This window comes from Garra rufa, chromosome 8 (genome assembly GCF_049309525.1).
Source record: "Garra rufa chromosome 8, GarRuf1.0, whole genome shotgun sequence".
Classification (NCBI taxonomy): domain Eukaryota; kingdom Metazoa; phylum Chordata; class Actinopteri; order Cypriniformes; family Cyprinidae; genus Garra; species Garra rufa.
In genome coordinates this window covers 45638790-45664215 of record NC_133368.1, presented here as the reverse complement: position 1 = coordinate 45664215, position 25426 = coordinate 45638790, and the positions used below count along the sequence as shown (strand labels likewise).

Here is a 25426-nt window from a genome sequence, read left to right as displayed (position 1 = left end):
TAAATATTTAGATGGAAAGCAGGATGCGAATTATTATGGGGGTTGACTTTACTAATTAGGTTTAAAAGAAGAAATTCATAACATAAGGTTTGGGGTTACAAATATGTATTCTAATATTTTTATATGTGAGTTTAGAACGTTTTGAATCACTACAATCAAGTTGAAAAAGCCGCGAAATCGCTTTCGCCTGACGCGTTTATATTTGTCAGACATTAACAAAACGCCTCCGGTCAATATCGCTTTGTTATTTATTGTTAATTTTAAATATAACCCGTGTTTAAAGGTATAAAAGGGCATTTATTTTGATTAAAACGGCATAGGCGATTGCACACAGAAAAAAAATTCCAGTTTAAAAAGTATGAAAAGTTACATTTTATTGTGGAGATGAAGCTAAAGAGTCGAGGAGTCTAGAACAAGCCCGCCTCCCCAAAAAAAGAAAGAAAGAAAGTCAATTCAAATCACCATTTTTAATTTCATTAAAGACACAACAAACATTTTTTTTTTCAATTAAATGTTGCGCTAATTAACCTTATAAGTCGAAAATACTTTCATTAAGTAAACATTTGTGTTAAAGTGTTGAAGTTGCTGGTCTCACCCTAACAGAATGAAGGCACATGTGGCGTTTACGTACGCGTTACGCAAGCCCCGCCCCTTTACCTGAGAGACGAGCACCTGGATCCAACGACGCGGAAGTCCGGCTGAGATTACTCTACTTTGACATCGCCGTGGTCATTAGTTCTGCCTTGGGACAGTCGCTGTGGATCTTCAGAACTGTTTTGGAAATGAACTCATGCGATATTAAAGCGTAATCGGTATGTTTTACTACTGTTTCTTTACTGACTAGGCTTTATAGCGTTTGTTTACGTGACAGCGAACGAGAACTGGAAACTAATTCATAATTTTAGACAGATGGTTTTATTGTGTATATCATGATTAAGCCTAAAATGCCTCAAAATGACGGCTATAAAGCAATATGTGTCGCGTTAAGTGGAGTTTTTATCTGATTTAACAGGAATACCTCAGTTAAAGTGTCTAAATGGTCTCACTTGTATGGATTTTCCCTCATTTTACATTTTATGTATTGTTTAGTAAGAAAGTAAATACCAAATCATCTTTTGCTTTTGTCACAAAACCAGACATAAGGGTCAATTTTTTTTTTAAATTGAGAGATATGTTATCTGAAAGCTGAATAAGTAGCTTTCCATTGATGTATGGTTTGTTAGGATAGGACACATTTAAAAATCATGAATCTGAGGGTGCAAAAAAATCTAAATATTGAGAAAATCGCCAAATGAAGTTCTTGGCAATGCATATTACTAATCATATATATTTACAAAATATCTTCATGGAACATGATCTTTACTTAATATCCTGATGATTTTTGGTATAAGAAAAATCAATAATAATATTTTTGCCACATGATTAAAATGTATTTTCATTGTATTTTCAATATGCAACTAATTGTAAGAGTTTTGATTATTTTGGCCACTTTACAAGGTCTGGAACCTGAACGTGCATTCGTGCGGTTGAAAGAAACAAAATGAGCAAACAAAAACATGTTCAGGTTTCTATTTTATATTGTGTAGTACAAATTAACATAAATCAAAAATCAATATTTGCTGCTAAAACATTTGCAATGTGGTTTTGTCAATCACAAAACAAAGCCTGGAGTTCCTGATGCTCTTTTTTTTTTTTTTTTTTAACAAAGTGTCACACAGCACACACTTGGTTGCATCTAATTGTACATTACATAGATTTTGATATACATTATATTGGCCTATACAATATATGACCCTGGACCACAAAACTAGTTGTAAGTAGGGTGGGTATATTTGTAGCAATAGCAAACAATATATTGTTTGGGTCAAAATGATTGATTTTTCTTTTGTGCCAAAAATCATTAGGATATTAAGTAAAGATCATGTTCCATGAAGATAATTAGAAAATTTCCTACTATAAATATATCAAAACTTAATTTTTGATTAGTAATATGCATTGCTAAGAATTTCATTTGAACAACTTTAAAGGCGATTTTTCTCAATATTTAGCTTTTTTGCACCCTCAGATTCCAGACGTTGTATCACAGCCAAATTTTGGCCTTCCCTAACAAACCATACATAAATGGAAAGCTTATATATTCAAAAAAAATAGCCTTCTGACTGTTTTTGTGGTCCAGGGTCACACACATGCATTTTAAGGTTAAAATAAATGTACAAAAAAGTATTATGCCTCATCAGAATGTGATTTATAAAAGATAGACAGAACTGCTAAGTCTGATGTTTGTAATATGATTAATACTTTTCCATTGGTTAAAAGGCCCAATTATCATTTGGAACGTTTCTGTTAAAAATACACTCCAAGAGAATGTTGTTAAAGAAATTAAGTTCACAAAATTGCCTCTCAAGTGAAGAATGATTTCCCAGCCACCTAAAAGAGTCTTACATATCAAAGAAAACATTTACGTTGGACGTTCAGAAGTGGAGTTCCCAACTTTTCCGTTCTCAAACTAGTTGTCAGAAGTGTTGAACTTGCTCTTCTTGCTCGTGTATCAGTGTTGCATTTTTGCCCCATTCACAGGTTTGACAGGCGGTGATGTTACGCACAGGGCGTGTGACAGGTGAAGCTTTGTTTCCCACACTCTGAGTGCCGGCTTCGCCTCAAAAGAATGACATTCTTCCGCAGGCTGCTGCGCAGACGCCTGCACCCATGGAAGCTGGCCATAGTGGCTTTGGTGTTCGTGGCGTTCCTGTTTCTGATGCAGCGAGAGGTGGTCAATCAGAGTCCTCAGGATGAACCCTGGCTCAAAGGGATTGTGGAAAAACGGGACGGCGTTCTTGAGATGGTCATTGGTGCCGTGAATAACTTCCGGGACGCTATGCCTAAGATGCAGATAAAAGCTCCGGTGAGGAAGCAGGACAGCCAGGGCAGTCTGGCGTGTTTACCCGGATACTACACGGCCGCTGAACTCCGACCGGTCCTGGAAAGGCCACCGCAAAACCCCAGCGCCCCGGGGGCTTCTGGGAAGGCTTTTCAAACTGACAATCTGAGCTCGTTGGAGCAAAAAGAAAAGGAGAGGGGAGAGGAGAAGCACTGCTTTAATTTATACGCCAGTGATCGGATCTCACTAAGCAGGGACCTCGGCCCCGATACAAGACCTCCAGAGTACGTACTACCAGTATGCACCTGTAAAATTTACAGATAATGTGCTCACCCCCTTGTCATCCAAAATATTCATGCCTGTCTTTCTTCAGTCGTAAGGAAATAATGTTTTTTGAGTAAAACGTTTCTGGATTTCTCTTCATATAATGGACTTCTATGGGGCCCCCGAGTTTGAACTTCCAAAATGCAGCTTCAAAGGGCTCTAAATGATCCCAGCCGAGGAAAGAAGGGTCTTATCTAGCAAAACGATAGGATATTTAAAAAAAAAAAAAATGCAATTTATATACTTTTAACCTCAAATGCTCGTCTTGTCTAGCTCTGCAAGACGAGCGTTTGAGATTAAATAGTATGTAAGTTGTAAATGTTTTTTAGAAAATAACCCATCGTTTGGCTAGATAAGACCCTTCTTTCCTCAGCTGGGATCATTTAGAGCCCTTTGAAGCTGCATTTAAACTGCATTTGGAAGTTCAAAAATGCTGAAATGTTTTCCGACTGAAGAAAGAAAGACATGAACATCTTGGATGACAATGGGGTGAGTACATTATCTGTAAATTGTTCTGAAAGTGAACTACTCCTTTAAAGGTGAAGTTCACTTCCAGAACAAAACTTTACAGATAATGTACTCACCCCATTGTCATCCAAGATGTTCATGTCTGTCTTTCTTCAGTCAGAAAACATTTCAGGATTTCTCTCCATATAATGGACTTCTATGGTGCCCCCGAGTTTGAACTCACTCCCCCCCCCACCTTTCTTCAGTTTTCCTCCATATAGTGGACTTCTATGGTGCCCCCGAGTTTGAACTCACTCCCCCCCCACCTTTCTTCAGTTTTCCTCCATATAGTGGACTTCTATGGTGCCCCCGAGTTTGAACTCACTCCCCCCCCCCACCTTTCTTCAGTTTTCCTCCATATAGTGGACTTCTATGGTGCCCCCGAGTTTGAACTCACTCCCCCCCCCCACCTTTCTTCAGTTTTCCTCCATATAGTGGACTTCTATGGTGCCCCCGAGTTTGAACTCACTCCCCCCCCACCTTTCTTCAGTTTTCCTCCATATAGTGGACTTCTATGGTGCCCCCGAGTTTGAACTCACTCCCCCCCCACCTTTCTTCAGTTTTCCTCCATATAGTGGACTTCTATGGTGCCCCCGAGTTTGAACTCACTCCCCCCCCACCTTTCTTCAGTTTTCCTCCATATAGTGGACTTCTATGGTGCCCCCGAGTTTGAACTCACTCCCCCCCCACCTTTCTTCAGTTTTCCTCCATATAGTGGACTTCTATGGTGCCCCCGAGTTTGAACTCACTCCCCCCCCCACCTTTCTTCAGTTTTCCTCCATATAGTGGACTTCTATGGTGCCCCCGAGTTTGAACTCACTCCCCCGCCCCCACCTTTCTTCAGTTTTCCTCCATATAGTGGACTTCTATGGTGCCCCCGAGTTTGAACTCACTCCCCCGCCCCCACCTTTCTTCAGTTTTCCTCCATATAGTGGACTTCTATGGTGCCCCCGAGTTTGAACTCACCCCCCCCCCCACCTTTCTTCAGTTTTCCTCCATATAGTGGACTTCTATGGTGCCCCCGAGTTTGAACTCACTCCCCCGCCCCCACCTTTCTTCAGTTTTCCTCCATATAGTGGACTTCTATGGTGCCCCCGAGTTTGAACTCACTCCCCCGCCCCCACCTTTCTTCAGTTTTCCTCCATATAGTGGACTTCTATGGTGCCCCCGAGTTTGAACTCACTCCCCCCCCCCACCTTTCTTCAGTTTTCCTCCATATAGTGGACTTCTATGGTGCCCCCGAGTTTGAACTCACTCCCCCGCCCCCACCTTTCTTCAGTTTTCCTCCATATAGTGGACTTCTATGGTGCCCCCGAGTTTGAACTCACCCCCCCCCACCTTTCTTCAGTTTTCCTCCATATAGTGGACTTCTATGGTGCCCCCGAGTTTGAACTCACCCCCCCGCCCCCACCTTTCTTCAGTTTTCCTCCATATAGTGGACTTCTATGGTGCCCCCGAGTTTGAACTCACCCCCCCCCCACCTTTCTTCAGTTTTCCTCCATATAGTGGACTTCTATGGTGCCCCCGAGTTTGAACTCACCCCCCCCCCACCTTTCTTCAGTTTTCCTCCATATAGTGGACTTCTATGGTGCCCCCGAGTTTGAACTCACCCCCCCCCCCACCTTTCTTCAGTTTTCCTCCATATAGTGGACTTCTATGGTGCCCCCGAGTTTGAACTCACCCCCCCCCCCACCTTTCTTCAGTTTTCCTCCATATAGTGGACTTCTATGGTGCCCCCGAGTTTGAACTCACTCCCCCCCCCACCTTTCTTCAGTTTTCCTCCACATAATGGACTTCTATGGTGCCTCCGAGTTTGAACTTCCAAACTGCAGTTTAAATGCAGCTTCCAAGAGCTCTAAATGATCCCAGCCGAGGAGGAAAGGGTCTTATCTAGCGAAACAATCTGTTATTTTTTAAATTTTTTAATTATAATTCATATACTTTTTCACCTTAAATGGTCATCTTGTTTTCCTCTTTTTGTTCAAGACAGTTAGGGTATGTCGAAAAACTAATTTTCTCATTTTCTCCCTCACCTTCAAAATTGCTTTGCTGTTTTACCTTTTTTGTTAAGGGTGTTTGATCTAATTTGCACGATCACTTTGCAAACACTTCTGCAGCGATGTAGGGTAATTTTGAAATTATTTTTGAAGTTGAGGGAGAAAATAAGATGGAAGTTTTTCAAAATACCCTAACTGTCTTGAACCAGAAAAAACACAGTTCAGGCAAAGCAAGACAAGACAAGCATTTGAGGTTAAAAAGTAGATAAATTGTGATAAAAAACAAACAAAAAAAAAAAAACAGATAAGACCTAGATAAGACCCTTCTTCCTCGGCTGGGATTTGAGAGTTCCTTTGAAGCTGCATTTAAACTGCATTTTGGAAGTTCAAACTCGGGGGCACCATAGAAGTTCACTATGTGGAGAAAAATCCTGAAATGATTTTCTCAAAAAACAATTTCTTTACGACTGAAGGAAAAAAGACATGAACATCTTGGATGACAAGGGGGTGAGTACATTATCTATAAATTTTTGTTGTGGGAAGTGAACTTCTCCTTTAAGACACCTACAGATACCTTAAAGCACTGGTCTCAAACTCAATTCCTGGAGGGCCACAGCTCTGCACAGTTTAGCTCCAACCCTAATCAAACACACCTGATCCAGCGAATTGAGTTTGAGACCTCTGCCTTAAAGCAACAGTTCGCCCAAAAAATGAAAATCAGGTGGAAATGTTCAATCCCTCAGGATATCAAAGATGTAGATTGGTTTGTTTATTCACTGGAACACATTTGGATAAATCCAGCATTACATCACTCACTAGTCGATCCTCTGCAGTAAATGGGTGCCGTCAGAATGAGAGTCCAAACAGCTGATAAAAACCTACAATAATCCACAAGCAATCCACACAACTCCAGTTCATCACTTAATATCTTGAAAATCTGCATGTTTCCAAGAAACAAATGCAGTATAGTTATATAGTTTGGCTAAAATATAAGTCCTCTATCCATAATATAGCTTTTTTTCAGTAAAAAAGTTGTCTCATCTGAATCAGGAGAGAAATATGCACGGATCAAGCACTGTTTACAAGCAAAAACAAATATGTGGGTGGATTTTGATGTGAGAGGACCGCAGGGTTCTGACTTTTTCACTGGAGGAAATGTTTTTGTGGATTATGGACCCATATTTTGGCAAGATGTGATGGTTTACAGTTAAAATGCCTTAAAGTTGGATTTGTATTTTTACAAACAAGCAGCTTTTGGCTTCGCAAGATGTTAACTGTTGGACTGGAGTGGTGTGGATTACTTGTGGATTATTGTGATGTTTTTGTCAGCTGTTTGGACTCTAATACTGATGGCACCCATTCACTGCAGAGGATCTATTGGTGAGCAAGTGCAATGCTAAATTTTTCCAAATCTTTTGAGATGGATAAACAAACACATCTTGGATGGCCTGGTTAGTAGACTTTTTGCAAAATTTCATTTCTTTTTAATCAGTTAAGGTTAGTTGTTATGTGGATGCAGTATCTTTTTTTTGCTTTTAAAAATTCAGGGTTTTCACAGAAATATTAAGGAATTTAATATTGCATTTCATTTTTCAAGGAATGTTTAGCTTTTAATGCTTTAATCTGATGAATATTGCACTCTCATTTATGAAACCTGAGCAAAGCAGACATGCATTTAGTTGAAGTACATAATTAACTATTTATGTAAGAATTAAATAACAATTTAGTAATCATGTAACTAGTAATCATGACTGTATGACAGGAAAAGTTATGTGGAAGTGGAGATTCATTAGTCAAATGATGTGGGCACCCTTTAATTTTAAGCTGAAAGAAAAAAATATATCTATAAATACTCTCACATTGAAACGCAAGAAAAGTAAAGTCCTTGTTTAAAATAACATGCTTTTTTTGCTGGATCACCTTCTGATGTGGGTTATGCAACCCTGCCTATCAAAACTCAGTCCAAAACCAACCAAAAATAACATGAGACCACCTTGTAGATCGAAATGGTAGTATAACTCAATTGGCAGCAGAGAAAAACACAAATGCAATGAGGTCCATGGTCCAGGACTAAGACTAGCCTTTTTCTAATTTAAAACACTTTTAATATTGTGTTTTTAGTATTTATCATGTGGCATGCATAGTGCACAATCCTAAGTATTTTCAAAAGGATTTTTAAAAATGTAACAATGTTTGTGTGCATAGAATTTAGTGGAGAATCTGTTTATCTGTCAGGATAATCAGTGACTCTGAAACTACAGAGTAGTTTTTGTCCTCAGACGCGTAATTGAAACATGTCTACGCAGATATTGCTACTAATTACAGAGTTAGACAAAGTTGAGCTTTTTTCTCTAATTAAACACGTTTGTTCATGCCCTTGTTGCTTTAGTGGGCTGATATACACAAAATCAGACTTCCCATTGCTTATTGTTATACAAAGTATCACACAACACATAATTAGGAGTTTGCAAAATGAAATCCAGATGAGGACTGGGTGACATAGCCTCAGCAATTGTCTTGATATTTATGCATTTAATCTATTGTTTCATCATCAAATCAACCAAACAGCTATTATAGCCAAATAAATTATATTTTTTAGAAAGAAGTAAGAAGTAAAATACAATAAAAATCTAGTTCAAGTAATTAAAATATGTAATGTTACTCATGTATATGCACCAATATAAAAATACAGAGTACTTAACATAAGTATTTATTAAAACATTTTCAAAGATTCATATCCAAACCTGCTTGAAAATTTCTGAGACAATGCAAATGAAATGTCGAATCATTGTTGAACTAATTCATAATCATGGAGAGTTTCTGGTCCTCAGAAAGAAAGCAAATAGAGCTGTCAAATCGCTTAGACAAATGATTAATCACACCCATAATAAAATGTTCTGTTTATGTGTGTCTATATACATGCATACATTCAAGTCATAGATTCATAGTCCTTAGGAAAATATGGAAGTCCGTTTCCACCACAAAAAAAAAAAAAAAAAAAAAATATATATATATATATAAAAAATATATATATAATATATATAATTTATATATAAAGGTAATTGCGACTTTTTACCTTTTTTTCTGAATTGCGTCATATAAACTTTTTCTCAGAACTGTGAGATATAAATGCACAATTGGGAGAAATAAAGTCAGAATTGTGACAAACTCGCAAATCTGACTTTTTTCCTGCAATTGTGACTTTGTATTCCTCAGTTCAGACTTTTTTCTCCCAATTGCGAGTTTGTATCTCTCAATTTATCTCTCAAGACTTTTTTTCTTAGAACTGTGAGATATAAAAGCACAATTGTGAGTTATAAAGTAAGAATTACGGGATATAAACTCACTTGCGAGAAATAAAGTCAGAATTATGAGATATAATCTAACTTTTTTTCTCAATTGCGACTTTGTATCTCGCAATTCTTTTTTTCTCGCAATAGTGAGTTTTTATCTCTCAGTTCTGATTTTTTGATAACTCGCAATTCCAACTTTTTTTCTCAGAAATGTGAGATGTAAACACACAATTGCGAGTTATAAAGTCAGAATTGCTAGATATAAAGTCAGAATTACGGGATATAAACTCACAATTGCGAGAAACAAAGTCAGAATTATGAGATATAAACTCGCAATTCCGCAATTCTGACTTTTTTTCTTGCAATTGCGTCTTTTTTCCTCGCAATTCTGACCTTTTTTTGCAACTGCGACTTTGTATCCCTCGGTTCTGACCTTTTTTCGCAATTGCAACTTTGTATCTTGCAATTCTGACTTTTTTTCTTTTAACTGCAACTTTGTATCCCTCAGTTCTGACTTTTTTTCTCCCAATTGCGTCTTTTTTCCTCGCAATTCTGACCTTTTTTTGCAACTGCGACTTTGTATCCCTCGGTTCTGACCTTTTTTCGCAATTGCAACTTTGTATCTTGCAATTCTGACTTTTTTTCTTTTAACTGCAACTTTGTATCCCTCAGTTCTGACTTTTTTTCTCCCAATTGCATCTTTTTTCCTCGCAATTCTGACCTTTTTTTGCAACTGCGACTTTGTATCCCTCGGTTCTGACCTTTTTTCGCAATTGCAACTTTGTATCTTGCAATTCTGACTTTTTTTCTTTTAACTGCAACTTTGTATCCCTCAGTTCTGACTTTTTTTCTCCCAATTGCATCTTTTTTCCTCGCAATTCTGACCTTTTTTTGCAACTGCGACTTTGTATCCCTCGGTTCTGACCTTTTTTCGCAATTGCAACTTTGTATCTTGCAATTCTGACTTTTTTTCTTTTAACTGCAACTTTGTATCCCTCAGTTCTGACTTTTTTTCTCCCAATTGCATCTTTTTTTTCGCAATTCTGACTTTTTTCTTGCAACTGTGACTTTGTATCCCTCAATTCTGACTTTTTTTCTTGCAATTGCGTCTTTTTTTTTCTCGCAATTCTGACTTTTTTTTCTTGCAATTGCGTCTTTTTTTCTCGCAATTCTGACTTTTTTTCTTGCAATTGCGTCTTTTTTTCTCGCAATTCTGACTTTTTTTCGCAATTGCAACTTTGTATCCCTCAATTCTGACTTTTTTCTCCCAATTGCATCTTTTTTTCTCGCAATTCTGACTTTTTTCTTGCAACTGTGACGTTGTATCCCTCAATTCTGACTTTTTTTCGCAATTGCAACTTTGTATCCCTCAGTTCTGACTTTTTTTCTCCCAATTGCATCTTTTTTTTTCTCGCAATTCTGACTTTTTTCTTGCAACTGTGACTTTGTATCCCTCAATTCTGACTTTTTCTTGCAATTGCGTCTTTTTTTTCTCGCAATTCTGACTTTTTTCTTGCAACTGTGACTTTGTATCCCTCAATTCTGACTTTTTTTTGCAATTGCAACTTTGTATCTTGCAATTCTGACTTTTTTTCTTTTAACTGCAACTTTGTATCCCTCAGTTCTGACTTTTTTCTCCCAATTGCATCTTTTTATCTCGCAATTCTGACTTTTTTTTTGCAATTGCAACTTTGTATCTTGCAATTCTGGCTTTTTTTCTTACAATTGACTTTGTATCCCTCAATTCTGACTTTTATCTCCCAATTGCGAGTTTGTATCTCTCAATTCTGACTTTTTTTTTTTTTTTAGAACTGTGAGAATTGTGAGATATAAACTCGCAAAACTCGCAGACTTTTTTTCTCGCAATTGCTACTTTGTATCTCACAATTCTGACTTTTTTTTTGCAATTGCAAATTTGTATCTTGCAATTCTGGCTTTTTTTCTTGCAATTGACTTTGTATCCCTCAATTCTGACTTTTTTTCTCCCAATTGCGAGTTTGTATCTCTCAATTCTGACTTTTTTTTTTTTTTAAGAACTGTGAGAATTGTGAGATATAAACTCGCAGACTTTTTTTCTCGCAATTGCCACTTTCTATCTCACAATTCTGACTTTTTTTCCTGGGAGAAAAAAAGACTGATATGTTTACAGAATTGCAAGTTTAAATCTCACAATTCTGACTTAATTTCTCACAATTGCAAATTTATTTCTCAGAATTGAGAGTTTATGTCACGCAATCCCAACTTTATTTCTCAGAATTGCAATTCTGACTTTATAACTCGCAATTATGAGTTTATATCTCACAGTTCTGAGAAAAAAAGTCAGAATTGTGACTTTGTGTCATGCTTTTCTTAAAGAAAAAGTCAGAATTGTGAGAAGTCGCAATAACTTTTAAAAAAAATTTATTCAGTGGCGAAACAGGCTTTCATAGGAATCTTAATGGCCAAACAGGGCCAATATATTGCCCAGCCCTAATCTAGACATTTCACAGACATCTGTTGAGGAAAACATCCTCCCCTTTCCTTCATTTCTCTGTTTGTCTCTCTTTTCCCCTCACAGATGCATCGAACAGACATTCAGACGCTGCCCACCCCTGCCGACCACAAGCGTGATCATAGTCTTCCACAACGAGGCGTGGAGCACGTTACTGCGGACCGTCTACAGCGTCCTGCACACCTCCCCTGCTCTGCTCCTCAAAGAAATCATCCTCGTGGACGACGCCAGCATTGACGGTAACTCGCCTCTAGCACGCATCCCCACCAGACCGTCCGTGTGTTTTAATGGGCGTCCGGTTTCACTCAAGCAGCCCGTTTTACTGAATTCTTGTAGGCCTGCTGACACCCGGCGCTCGTGAAGCAGGTTACTACAGGAAACAGAGCTATTTGGGAATGTTCTCAGAGGAGTTTTGCTCAGCTGGTGAAGGGGGTCTGAGGTATAGAGGGCTATCAGTGGACTTTTAAAAAAACAGATCTTTGACAGGTGGATGAAGAAAATGAGCATTAGAGCAGTGCTTCCCAACTTGTTTTGCTTCAGAATCCATATATGATATTAGACCTCAAGTGGCAACTCAACACAGCACCAAAATTGCTTGGTAAAACTTGATAAACTTTACTTGAAAGTGTCTTTAAATAGTGAGACTTTACAATAAGGTTCCATTTGTGACCCTGGAACACAAAACCAGTCTTAAGTCGCATGGGTATATTTGTAGCAATAGCTAAAAATACATTGCATGGGTCAAAATTATCGATTTTTCTTTTATACCAAAAATCATTAGGATATTAAGTAAAGATCATGTCCCATGAAGATATTTTGTAAAAATCCTATGGCAAATATATAAAAACGTAATTTTTGAATAGTAATATGCATTGCTAAGAACTTAATTTGGACAAATTTAAAGGCGATTTTCTCAATGTTTAGATTTTTTGCACCAGGTTCCAGATGTTCAAATACTTGTATCTCGGCCAAATATTGTCCTATCCTAACAAACCACATATAACCAAACATATTTCAATGAAAAGCTTATTTATTCAGCTTTCAGACGATGTATAAATGTCAATTAAAAAAAATCCAGGGTCACAAATTGTGGTTGTCACACAAATGCATGTGGCCGTGTCTGGTTTCTTTCACATTGTGAAGTTTTATTCATGGTTTTTGAGGATGAGGGTGTGTTGCACAATCTGCCAATAACATTTGACTAACTTTGACTGAATGGCAAATGAGTTGGCACCAAAATACCACATTGTTTGATTAGGTGTAAAATTTACATCAACAGCAAAAGACATGAAGTTTTGTTTTCCTCTGATATACATAATGAGTCTATTTTGCTTTGCAAAATATGCACTATGGTACAAAAGTTATATAATATTTTATAAAATATTATTACAATTTAAAATAACTGGTCTCTATGTAAATACATTTTTTTGTAAGTATTTTTATTAGTTTTACATTGCATAATAAACACCAAACCACAATATTGTTATATCATGCAATTGTGACTTTATTTCTCAGAATTTAGGGTTTATATCATGCAATTGTGACTTTATTTCTCAGAATTTAGGGTTTATATCATGCAATTGTGACTTTATTTCTCAGAATTGCAAGTTTACATCACACAATTGCGACTTTAAAAACAGTAATATTATAAAATATGATTACAATTTAAACTAACTGTAAGTATTTTTATTAGATTTACATTGCATAATAAACACCAAACCAAACAACAATAAACTTACAAAATACATAAAAATTTATAAATAAAAGAATAATAGTAATAAAAGAAAAAACAGACATTTAGGAGCAATCAGGGCATATTGGCAGTTTCAGGTGAAAACTGAAGCACTCAAAAGACGGCATATTAAGCATTACATTACTGGTCGGAGTCAACATTATATTGGTCCAAATGATTCAAAAATATGTGAATGCATTTTAAAATGTGATTTATACCCATGATGCAAAGCTGAATTTTTAGCATCATTACTTCTGTCTTTAGGGTCACATGATACTTCAGAAACCATTCTAATATGCTGATTTGCTGTTCAAGAAACAATTATTATTATTGTTATTATTACTATTATTATCAATATTTAAAACAGTTGAGTACAATTTTTTTCAGGATTCTTTGGTGAATAGAAAGATCCAAAGATCAGCTTTAGTAACATTATACACTATACCATTCAAAATCTTGGAGTCAGTTTTTATTTAATTTTATTATTATTATTTTTTGGCAACGAATTTTTCAGAAATAATACATTTTGCAACTGTTTTAGCAAGAATGCCTTAAATTGATCAAAAGTGATGATAAATTTTTTTTGTAATGCTACAGAAGATTTCTATTTTGGATAAACGCTGTTTTTCTGAACTTTCTATTCATCAAAAAAAAAAAAAAACTTTCAAAAAATCTAAAAATTCTACTCTGCTCTTTTCAACATGATAAAAATAATAAATGTTTTTTGAGCAGCAAATCAGAATATTAGAATGATTTCTGAAGGATCATGTGACTGGAGTAATGATGCTAAAAATCAGCTTTGAAATCACAGGAATAAATTAGATTTTAAAATATATTGAAATAGAAAGCAGTTATTTTAAATAGTAAAAATATTTCAAAATGTCAAAGTTTGTGCTGTACTTTAGATCAAATAAATACAGGCTTGGTGAACAGAAGAGATCTCTTTAAAAACATTAAAAATCTTACTGTTCATAAACTTTTGACTGGTTGAACTGAACTGATCAGAACAGACCTTCTATACTTTTTGGGTTAAAAACCACTGCACTAGATCTCACCTATCCGTTCCCCTGGTTGAATCACGCAGGAACTGAACTTTCTCTCTTGGCTGCTCGCCATGCGAGAAACGAAAGCCAGGGAATTGGCTTTCAACTATTCTTTTATGCTCCCTCTTCTTTTAATTACACTCTCCGTCTCTCCTTCTCAAGCAATTCCAGCTTCTGTTGAGAAAGACCAGTCTTGTGTGTGTAGGTCCCCACCCTCGGAGGAAGCCAAAACCTATAGGACGTCCCTCTGCGCTGCTGTGAATCATTTCAGCTGTGTTTCAGCAGACTTAGTGTTGCACCTTTACTCTTAAATGATTCTGAGGAGGATAATACATATTATGTGATATCATAAATCACACTGTCTGGACTGGGAAATCCACTCTTAAACTGCAGCTTCCCAAGCGGCTCATAATTTAAAGTAGTTAAGCGGTCAAGAAAACCCTCCCTGCTGATTAAAAAACTGCTTAAACCAGCCTAAAGTGGGTAGCGTGGCCTGTTGTGATGGTTTATGAGGGTTTTCAGTTGGTGAGTCCCTATTGACCTCCAAGGTATGGAAAAAAATACAGTGGAAGTCAATGGCTGCTGACATTCTTTAAAATATCTTCTGTAGTGTTCAACAGATTGAAATAAATGTTAATTATTTGACCAAAATATGAGGGATCATACAAAATGCATGTTATTTTTTATTTAGTATTGACCTGAATAAAATATTTCACATAAAGACGATTACATAAAGTCCATAAGAGAAAATAATAGTTGAATTTATAAAAATGACCCTGTTCAAAAGTTTACATGCACGTTATTTTTAATACTGTGTTGTTACCTGAATGATCCACAGCTGTGTTTTTTGTTTAGTGATAGTTGATCATGGGTCTCTTGTTTGTCCTGAACAGTTAAACTGTCTGCTTTTCTTTAGAAAAATCCTTCAGGTCCCACAAATTCTTTGGTTTTTCAGCATTTTTCTGTATTTGAACCCTTTCTGACAAAGATTGTCTGATTTTGAGATCCATCTTTTCACAGTGAAGACAACTGAGGGACTCATACTTTGAAGTTACAGTATGCATCACTATTTTTAGTAAATTACTCCTCAGTTCTGTATAATATATAATATTATGCCAAAGTGCTGGTCAGTGGCTTTGCCCTGAGGGCTGCTGGAAGCCTGCAGACTCATGGAAGGAGATATTTATTCTTAATGAATACATACACACCCATATCTACCAGATTAAAGGTGCTGCTTGAGCTTTTTCCTGTTCCTTTGCTAAAAGAGTATTATTATGTCTTTTATCCCAGCATACTGAATCTAAAACTCTGATAGAACACTGAATCTATTAAAAGGCAAAACATTACATTTATTCAGTGTTACCTTTTTAAAAGTAACACTTTTTGAAAGATTTGACACCAGCTGGCATGATTATGTATGGTTTTTGAACAGTAAGTATTCTCTTCTGCTCACCAAGGCTGCATTTATCTGATCCGAAATACAGCAAGAGCAGTATTATTGTGAAATATTTTTACTATTTAAAATAACTGATTTCTATTTGAATATATTTTATTTTTGTGATCAAAACTAAATTTTCAGCATCTTTACTCCAGTCTTCAGTGTCACATGATCCTTCAGAAAACATTTTAATATGCTGATTTGCTGTTCAAGAAACATTTTTTATTATTATGATCAATATTTAAAACAGTTGAGTACATTTTCTTTTTTGAGAAATAAAATATAGAAATGAAAACTTTTATTTAGCAAGGATGCTTTAAATTGATCAAATATGATGATAAAGACATTTATAATGTTACAAACCATTTCTATCTATCTATATCTATTTCAGATAAATGCTGTTCTTCCGAACTTTCTATTCATCAAAAAACCTGAAAAAATTCTACTCAGCTGTTTTCAACATGATAATAATAATAATAATAATAAATGTTTTTTGAGCAATAAAACAGAATATTAGAATTACTTCTGAAGGATCATGTGACACTGAAGACTGGAGTAATGATTTTAAAAATTCAGCTTTGACATCACAGGAATAAATTACATTTTAAAATATATTCAAATAGAAAACAGTTATTTTAAATAGTAAAAATATTTCAAAAGTGTACTGTTTTTCCTGTACTTTGGATCAAATAAATGCAGGCTTGGTGAGCAGAAGAGTCTTACTGTTCATAAAATTTTGGCTGGTAGTGTAAGTAAAATAAATCTGGAATGTGTTCCAAAACCTATTGAGCAGCCTTGCCTTATACTAACTACACAGGCAGCTGCCTTCTAAGGGAACATCCAATCTGAAGTGACTCCACATATGCTTGATATTTAGCATAGAAATACTTGAATAAGCATTATACACACACTAGGGATGCACCGAAATGAAAATTCTTGGCCGAAACCGAAAAAGAGGAAACCAAGGCCGAAAACCGAAACACCGAAAGAATTATGCCAATTATTAGTACCATTGCATTTATGGCTATGACTGTGTACTAATTTTGCTAAAATCAAGGCATTGCAATTGCATAAATTAATATTAAAGTTTCAAAGAATAAATCAGTTATATTAATTTAAACAATTATTATCAATGAAATATTATATTACTTAAATAACATATATTTTACTGCCTTTGTTTACATTTTTATAACACATTATCTTGTGGATCCATCAGTTCACATTTACAAGTCTACGTCTTTCTCTTCCAGCAGGAGGCGCTGTCAGAATGGTACACAAAGCAGTGCAGCAAATGACTTTGAAACGTGCAGCGCTCATATTTATTCAATGGATAGCCTTTTGAAGTTTCATCAAATTAAGAGCTTTATTTAAGTCTTTCAAAAAACAACCCTTACACAATAGTAGGGGACTAAATTAATATCAGCATATGAAGTTTAATCGTCTCTCATTGTCTCTGAGAGAATGCATGTCAGATGCTGAAAGCACTGTCAGTTTTTACTTTCACTTTAAAGGTCCCATATCGTCAAAATCAAAATTTCCTGGCTTTTTTCATGATAACTAAGGTCTAGGGGCTATCTAACTACCATATGAGTTTCAAAACAGTCAATCCACAGTAAACTGCACACAGCCTGCTTAAAGTAGCTGTTCATTTTCACAAGCAGCTGTGACTTCCGTAACGATGTGACGTCCGATCGACTCAAGTCACCGCCTTCAGTCACAAACCAACGTCCCACCCTCCTTTTGTCAAACCCCCAGACAACAACGCATCCATTCCATTGAGCAACAACAACAGGAAAACAAGTGGAGAAAACCCTGTTCAGTCGATAGATGTCAAGCTACGATCATTACACAGGCTTCAGAACAACGTTAATATAAGAGACCAGCGGCACGTCAACTTTCCCTCTTTCACACAGCGATTCCGGTAAATACACGGATAATGTTTCCCACGATTTGTTCCGGAATTGTTTAATTTGGTTCATTCACAGTTGTTTTCCGGAATCTGTGCGTGCTTTACACACAACCCATAAAGACATGTGACGTTTGGATGTGAGATGTAATGCGACGCGTACGTTTCACTAAACTGAAACTAACCTGAACAAACTGTGCTTCAGCGCTGATAGTGAGGAGCTGGCTCTGCCTGATGATCGCTGCTTCATTCCACTTTGCACGTAACGTTATTTTTCGTTGTGAAGAGTCGCTTGATAACGTGCATCATTACTACAACACTGCCTTTAGGTTCTGGCTTTGGTTCACACAGTTCCCGTAATTTTCCAGAATCAGCGCGCATTGTGAAAGGGGCTTTACTAAAGCAACAGTTATGTAGCCTACTGCATTCGGTGTTTGTAAAAGAAAAAACATTAATGATCATTCTAAAATATCCTGTTGAGTATCAGCTCTCTCTATTGCTCTGAGCTCGCTTACGCTTACAGCATACATGACCGTAGTTACCTGTGATTGGCCTGGTTGTGCGTCACTCAGAAAACAACTGGCCAATCAGAAGAGAGGCTCATGAATATTAATTAGATGGGCCAAAATCGACATGTTTTTGACAGAGCTCCTAAAAAAGGAGCTGTAAAAATATATTGAGATGGATTTTGGCACTTATACCGCAAATATATATTCTTAAGGACATCAACAAATAAAATAAACCTCCAGAAATGTGTACGATATGGGACCTTTAACATATTGCGCAGTTTTCACGTTGCTTGTGTGATATCCATTGGCTCACCTCCACGGTTTAAAACATAAATATTTATAAAAATACAGTATATAGAAAAGACATATCTTTAAATTATTGCGACGTAACACCAACGTAAAGCCATTGTTTTTCTCTCACTGAAAGCTACATCTGTCTTGATCTCTGCTCTCATCACTGGCTGCCCGCACGACTGCAGACATCCCCCTCTTGACATTTCGGCATTACAAGTTTTGCAAATCACTATCCGTGGGTCTTTCTCAGATATACTGAAATACGTCCACACCACAGAAGTGTTGCTTCAGACAAGCACGTGCAGGCTGCGGTTTCTGTTTGCGTCAACATACTGTTTCGGCCGTGTTGTTTCAGTGATAAAAGTCTTTCGGCCGAAAACCGAAAATGCACTTTTGGGCCATTTTCGGCCGAAAATTTTCGGTGGCCGAATATTCGGTGCATCCCTAATTTTAATGCATTCTGGGATTCCCTTCTCCATTAAAGAATAAAGGCCTCAGAATTTAGTGAAAAGAAAGTAACAATTATTGACTAAAAATGCACAAACAAACATTGTTTTGGCATTTGTGTTTCTCACAGAGCAATTGAAGGACAAACTGGATGAGTATCTGAAACAGCTGCACATCGTTCGTGTGGTCCGTCAGCAAGAGCGAAAAGGCCTGATCACTGCGCGTCTCCTCGGGGCCTCTGTGGCCACTGGCGAAACTCTCACCTTCCTGGATGCCCACTGTGAGTCTTATGAGCACTTTGCCATTTAAAGAGCAAATCACTCCCACTCAATTGTGCTGGATTCACATTAATAGGGTTTCTCTTAATAAAAACACGCTCTTTATAACAAGCCTGTGGTCAGTTAGAGCTGCTCTGTTCTGCGCTGGAAACAATCTGATGCTTTTTAATTCCGTCTGAGTTTAGGCTTGTTAAACATTCATGATGTTTTTTAGAAAGTGTTTGTGTCCTCTGCTGGTGCGGTTGACTGGGAGATGGTCAGCCAGAATGAAAACGACTAAAACGGCAAAAAATGCTTTCCTTACTTAGATTTTTTGTCTTGTTTCCAGCCCAAATATCTAAAAATTCTTAAATCAAGAAGGATTTTCTAGACGAGTAAAAATTATTCTCTTGTTTTCAGAAAAAAAAACAAGTCAAAATTAAATGAGCAGCTGCCTTCTAAGGGTCTAAGCGTCTAACTGACTCCACATGCTTGATATTTAGCATAAAAATACTTGAATAAGCAAAATACACACAAATATTAAATACAGTCAAGCCCGAAATTAAAAAAAAGTGAGCTTTTGCTCAGAACAAGCAAAATAATCTGCCAATGGGGTGAGGAAAAAAATATTTTAAACAGAAAACAAGAATATTTTTCTTACCCCATTGGCAGATTATTTTGCTTGTTTTAGGCAAAAACACTCTTTTTTTTTTTCTGAAAACAAAAAATATTTTACTCATCTAGAAATTCCTTCTTGAGCAGCCTTGCCTTATACAGTACTAACTACATAGGCCTTCTAAGGGATCATCCAAACTGAAGTGACTTCACATTTGCTTGATATTTAGCATAAAAATACTTGAATAAGCAAAATACACACAAATGTTAAATATATGCTGATATTCCAAAATCACATTTTTTTTTATAAAGTGTTTGTGTCCTGCGCTGTTTTGGTTGACTGGGAGATGGTCAGCCAGAATGACAACTTAATAAAATTGATTTAAAACAGTTTTATTTATTTACTACGTCTGTGTTTATGCATCATACTGTAAAAAATGCTTTTCTTACTTGTCTTGTTTCCAGCCAAAATATCAAAAAATTCTTAAGTCAAGGATTTTCTAGACGAGAAAAAAATTATTTTCTTGTTTTCAGATGTTTTTGCTTAGACCAAGCAAAATAATCTGCCAATGAGGTAAGGAAAAAAAGAATTTCAAGCAGAAAACAAGAATTTCTTTTTTTTTTTTTTTACCCCATTGGCAGATTATTTTGCTTGGTCTAATTTTTGCTTGGAATTTTAATTTTGATTTTAGAAGGATTTTCTAGACAAGTAAAAATTATTGTCTTGTTTTACAAAAAATATTCAAAATTAAGTGAGTTTTTGCTTAGAACAAGCAAAATAATCTGCCAGTGGGGCAAGAAAAAAAAAACTTATTTCAAACAGAAAACAAGATATTTTTTGGCAGATTATTTTGCATGTTTCAAGCAAAAACACACTTATTTTAACTTCTTTTTTCTGAAAACAAGACAATAATTTTTACTTGTCTAGAAAATCCTTCTTGATTTAACATTTTTTTTTAGATATTTTGGCTGGAAACAAGACAAAAAATCTAAGTAAGAAATGCATTTTTTGCAGTGCAGGGTGTTTGTAAGTATGTATGTTAAAGTAAATGATAGTAAGAAGTGGCCTGGAATGTACTTGAAGATGCAAAAAATGTTCAGTCAAAATTAAGTGTGTTTTTGCTTAGAACAAGCGAAATAATCTGCCAATGGAGTAAGAAAAAAATTTCAAACAGAAAACAAGATTTTTTAGATTATTTTGCTTAATTTACACTTAATTTTGACTTTTTTTTTCTAAAAACAAGACCATTTTTACTCGTCCAAAAATCCTTCTTGATTTAAGATTTTTAAATATTTTGGCTGGAAACAAGACAAAAAATCTAAGTAAGAAAAGCATTTTTTGCAGTGTGCTGACTTTATCTTGCAATTCCTGCTTCGTTTGTTTAGGTGAGTGTTTTCACGGATGGCTTGAGCCCCTGCTGGCCAGGATAGCAGAAAACTCTACCGCTGTGGTGAGCCCTGACATTACCACCATTGACTTGAACACATTTGAGTTCATGAAACCCTCACCGTACGGACAGCATCACAACCGGGGGAATTTCGACTGGGGCCTTTCCTTCGGATGGGAGACCCTTCCTGATCATGAAAAATGGAGACGGAAAGATGAGACATACCCTATTAAGTAAGTAAACGCTCAGGATTAAACTAAGCAATCTAGGGATTTTTAATGCTTTGAAAAGTCTCTTTTGAGCACTTAGGCTTCATTTGTTTGTTTAAAAAGTCTAGTAAAAATAGTAATATTTTATAAAATTATTACAAATTAAAATAGCTGTTTTCTATTTGAATATGTTTTAAAATGTAATTTATTTCTGCGATGCAAAGCTGCTTTTTCAGCATCATTACTGCAGTCTTCGGTGTCACTTGATAATACAGAAATTGTTCTCTTTTTGTGTTCAGTGGAAGAGAAAATGTCATACAGGTTGGGAACAGCATGACTATTTCTTATACGATTAGAGTAAATAGATTTGATAATACTCTGAAGCTCGTTGTTTGCTTTTCCATTAAATGTTTTTATTATACACGCACACACAAAACACACGTTTCAGTCATTTTCTGCCTAATGAAAAAACATTTATACTGTAATCTAATTTGCCCTCACAGGACGCCAACGTTCGCAGGGGGATTGTTCTCAATTTCCAGAGATTATTTCTACCACGTTGGAAGCTATGATGAGGAGATGGAGATTTGGGGTGGAGAAAATATTGAAATGTCCTTCAGGGTGAGTCAAAATTAAATTTACACATCTTTTATTCAGTCTAGGCAAATGTATAGTACTTTTTTAAAAGTTTGGGGTTGGTAAGATATATGGGCCATTCTACAGAATTGGTGCAAACCAAAAAACACATTTAAAAAGCATTTAAGTATTCAATTCTTAAATGTTTACTACGATCCTTCTATTATTATCTATTGAAACCCACAATCATTTAAATATCAGTAGCTTAATATATATAAAATCATCATTTGGTGGGTACTTTCAATTAGGAGGTTCCCTAAATTCATATTGAAAGAATGATATTGAATTTTTTATTTTTAATTTTTACATTGTTGTTTTTAAAAGTATTAATTCTTTTAAAAAGTGACGTTTTTATATATATATTTTATATTAAATATATATATTAAATATATTTTATATTTTCTTTGTAAATTTTGAAAAAAAAAAAAAATGTGTCCTGCATTTTTATTGTAACTACTAAAACAGTGTATGTTTTAGTCCATTGGCTGAGGCTGATTTTAACTACACCCCTAAATTTATGCTCAGGAAATATTCATGTGTCACTTTCTCTAATAGCTACAAGCTTTGAGTAGATAGGTCTCATCATTTTGAAGTAAATGTGTTCAAAAGTCTGAAAAATCTGTGTAACTTTAAGGAACATCACTACCGAACACCTTTTTTCTTCAGTTAAGCACACTTTTTTGGAGAGTTATTCCATAACGTTTAGTTTTTATATGTGTACCACTGTTATCAACTGTGCTAGCTAACCATGTGCTGATTAGCATCTTTGAGCAAGGTTAAAAAGTATCTAAAATTGTCACTACTGAAGCAGTCACTTCTGAAACATTTGGTGGCATTTTAGTAGTGACATCTTTGTTTTTTGGGGGTGTTATCCCACAAAATTGTCGGTAGTGACAAAAGGGAACACATAATCCTTTTTTGGGGGGAAATAAACAAAATTGTAGTATAGTTTACGCATTTATTTTGTATTTTAGTATGTTTTGGTAGTGTTTTAGTATGCAAGATAAAATTGTGTAATGCGATGTGGTCGCTACCTACTTTAAACATTATTGTCATGACCAAAACATTGGATGTTTTGTTAAAAATAAAGAATACTGAATTAACAACTAAGATGTTATGACAGTTTTTGGTTCAATGTATATTCAGACTAAATAATCCTTAAATTAGACATCAGTATGATCAACTTCTTGCCTTTTACAAAGAAAAATGGATTCAAAATACAACAAATCTCAATATTGTTAAAATGTTAAAAAAAATTATAAAATAGCATATAAATATATATATTTGGAATGTAGATGTAAGCAAAATTTTATTGGGTCAATAAAACCCTTCTAATTAAATTATTATTACTGTGTTTCGGTAGTGACACTCCAAAACTTTATGAAAATACAAAATGAGAATTAAATGCACAATTATTAGAAATGTGTACTTTGCATAATATACAGTCTGCATATGTACAAATTATAATTATTATAAAAAAATGTTACAAAATTTATTTAGCAAGGGTGTATTTAAATATTCAGAAGTGACAGTAATGACGTTTTTAAATGTTTTTTTTTAAAATAAATGCTGCTCTTTTGAATTTTCAATTCATGAAAGAATTCTGAATTTAATAATAATATATTTATATAATTATAATTTTTATTATTTTAATTATTACTGTTTCTAAAAAATACGTTTTTAACTTTTTGTCTGTCATATTAAAATGATTTGTGAAGGATCATGTGACACTGAAGACTGGAGTAATGATGCTGAAAATTCAGCTTTGCATCACAAGAATAAATTGTATTTTAAAATATATTCAAATAGAAAACAGTTATTTCAAATTATAATGATATTTTACAATATTACTATTTTTTCTGTATTTGTAATCCAATAAAGACAACCTTGGTGAGCATAAGAGACTCTTTCAAAAACAAAAACAAAAATCTCCCTGACCCCAAATTTAGTGTTTATTGATTAAGTCAAGTTTTACTGACATCATGAATTAAACAATTTAGAGCAAGACAATTATATTGATTACACTGAAGTTCAAGTTCTGTGTGTTCATGTGCTTGCTTGGTAGATAAATGATCAAGTTATTTAAGAAATTATTACATTAACTGTTGCATTAAGTTAAAAAATGGTTGTTTTGCGTGTACATCTTCTTAGGAGCTTTTTCAAGGGACTTCTGTGAACATTTCTGATTGGTAATGCAAATGAATCGCTGAGTCAAAATTTTTAACTGAATAAATGTGAATCTCTAAAAGTGTTAAATTAGTGACATGGCAAGTGCAGAAGTCAGTCAGTTTGTGGTCAATGAGTTTTTCTTTTTAATGTTTTTGAAAGAAGTGTCTTCTGCTCACAAAGGCTGCATTTATTGAATCAAAAATACGCAAAAACAGTAATATTGTGAAATATTACAATTTAAAATAACACTTTTCTATTTGAATGTAATTTAAAATATAATTTATTCAGTTTCAATAATAAATGAATCAAACTTTCATACTCTAATGCCATTTCTGCTTTAAAACTTTAAATCAGTGACTGTATCAAAAGAAAGTTTCAGGCAACTAGTTTAGAGTCTTTATTTTTAATTATGGCTTAATATTAAAGGAACACTCCACTTTTTTTGGAAATAGGCTCATTCTCCAACTCCCCCCGAGTTAATAAGTTGATTTTTACCGTTTTGAAATCCATTCAGCCGTTCTCCTGTTCTGGCGATAGCACTTTTAGCATAGCTTAGCATAGATCATTGAATCCTATGAGACCAATAGCATCGCGTTCAAAAATGACCAACGAGTTTCCATATTTGTCCTATTTAAAACTTGACTCTTCTGTAGTTATATCGTGTACTAAGACCAGTGGAAATGCAAAGCTGTGAGTTTCTAGGCTGATAAGATTAGGAACTACACTCCCATTCCGGCGTAATAGTCAAGGAAGTTTGCTGCCGTAATAAGGCTGAAGCAGGCGGAGTATTATCACAAATGAGTTCCCAGCTAGTTTAGCATTTGCACATGTGCTGCGTGGTATTACTGCTCCTGCTTCGGCCATATTACGGCAGCAAACTTCCTTGACTATTACGCCGGAATGGGAGTGTAGTTCCTAATCTTATCAGCCTAGAAAATTGAAGCTTTGCATTTCCACCGGTCTTAGTACACAATATAACCAGTGTTGTTTTTGACAACCATCTTAGATTTAGTCTTAGTCTTAGTCTTTTGGACTAAAATGCTTCTTAGTTTTAGTCAAATTTTAGTCACTTCTATATGTGATAGTTTTAGTCCAATTTTAGTCGACGAAAAGTCAAAAAGGTTTTAGTCTAGTTTTAGTCAAAAAAAGGGAAAAAAGTAGTCTTTTAACAAATTAATGTAGGTCAGTAAGTATTTTGCTGTTGGGTAGTGTCACTTATAAGTTCTGAAAATAGCAGATCTATAGTTCAACACAATGTGAGCTTCCGGATCGACTATTTTCACCAATAATTAC

General features: G+C 35.3%; 1 protein-coding gene across 1 annotated transcript in view; it reads left to right on the top strand.

Annotated features, from left to right (window-relative positions):
- Positions 1 to 660: 660 nt before the first annotated feature.
- The window catches only part of galnt3 (UDP-N-acetyl-alpha-D-galactosamine:polypeptide N-acetylgalactosaminyltransferase 3 (GalNAc-T3)), a 35807-nt gene continuing 11041 nt past the window's right edge, over positions 661 to 25426 (top strand). The window contains exons 1-6 of the mRNA XM_073845611.1: positions 661 to 812; positions 2578 to 3162; positions 11557 to 11729; positions 18990 to 19139; positions 21118 to 21352; positions 21832 to 21949. Coding sequence (XP_073701712.1) covers positions 2666 to 3162; positions 11557 to 11729; positions 18990 to 19139; positions 21118 to 21352; positions 21832 to 21949 — 1173 coding nt within the window. The 5' untranslated portion in view covers positions 661 to 812; positions 2578 to 2665. The remainder of the gene's footprint in view (positions 813 to 2577; positions 3163 to 11556; positions 11730 to 18989; positions 19140 to 21117; positions 21353 to 21831; positions 21950 to 25426) is intronic.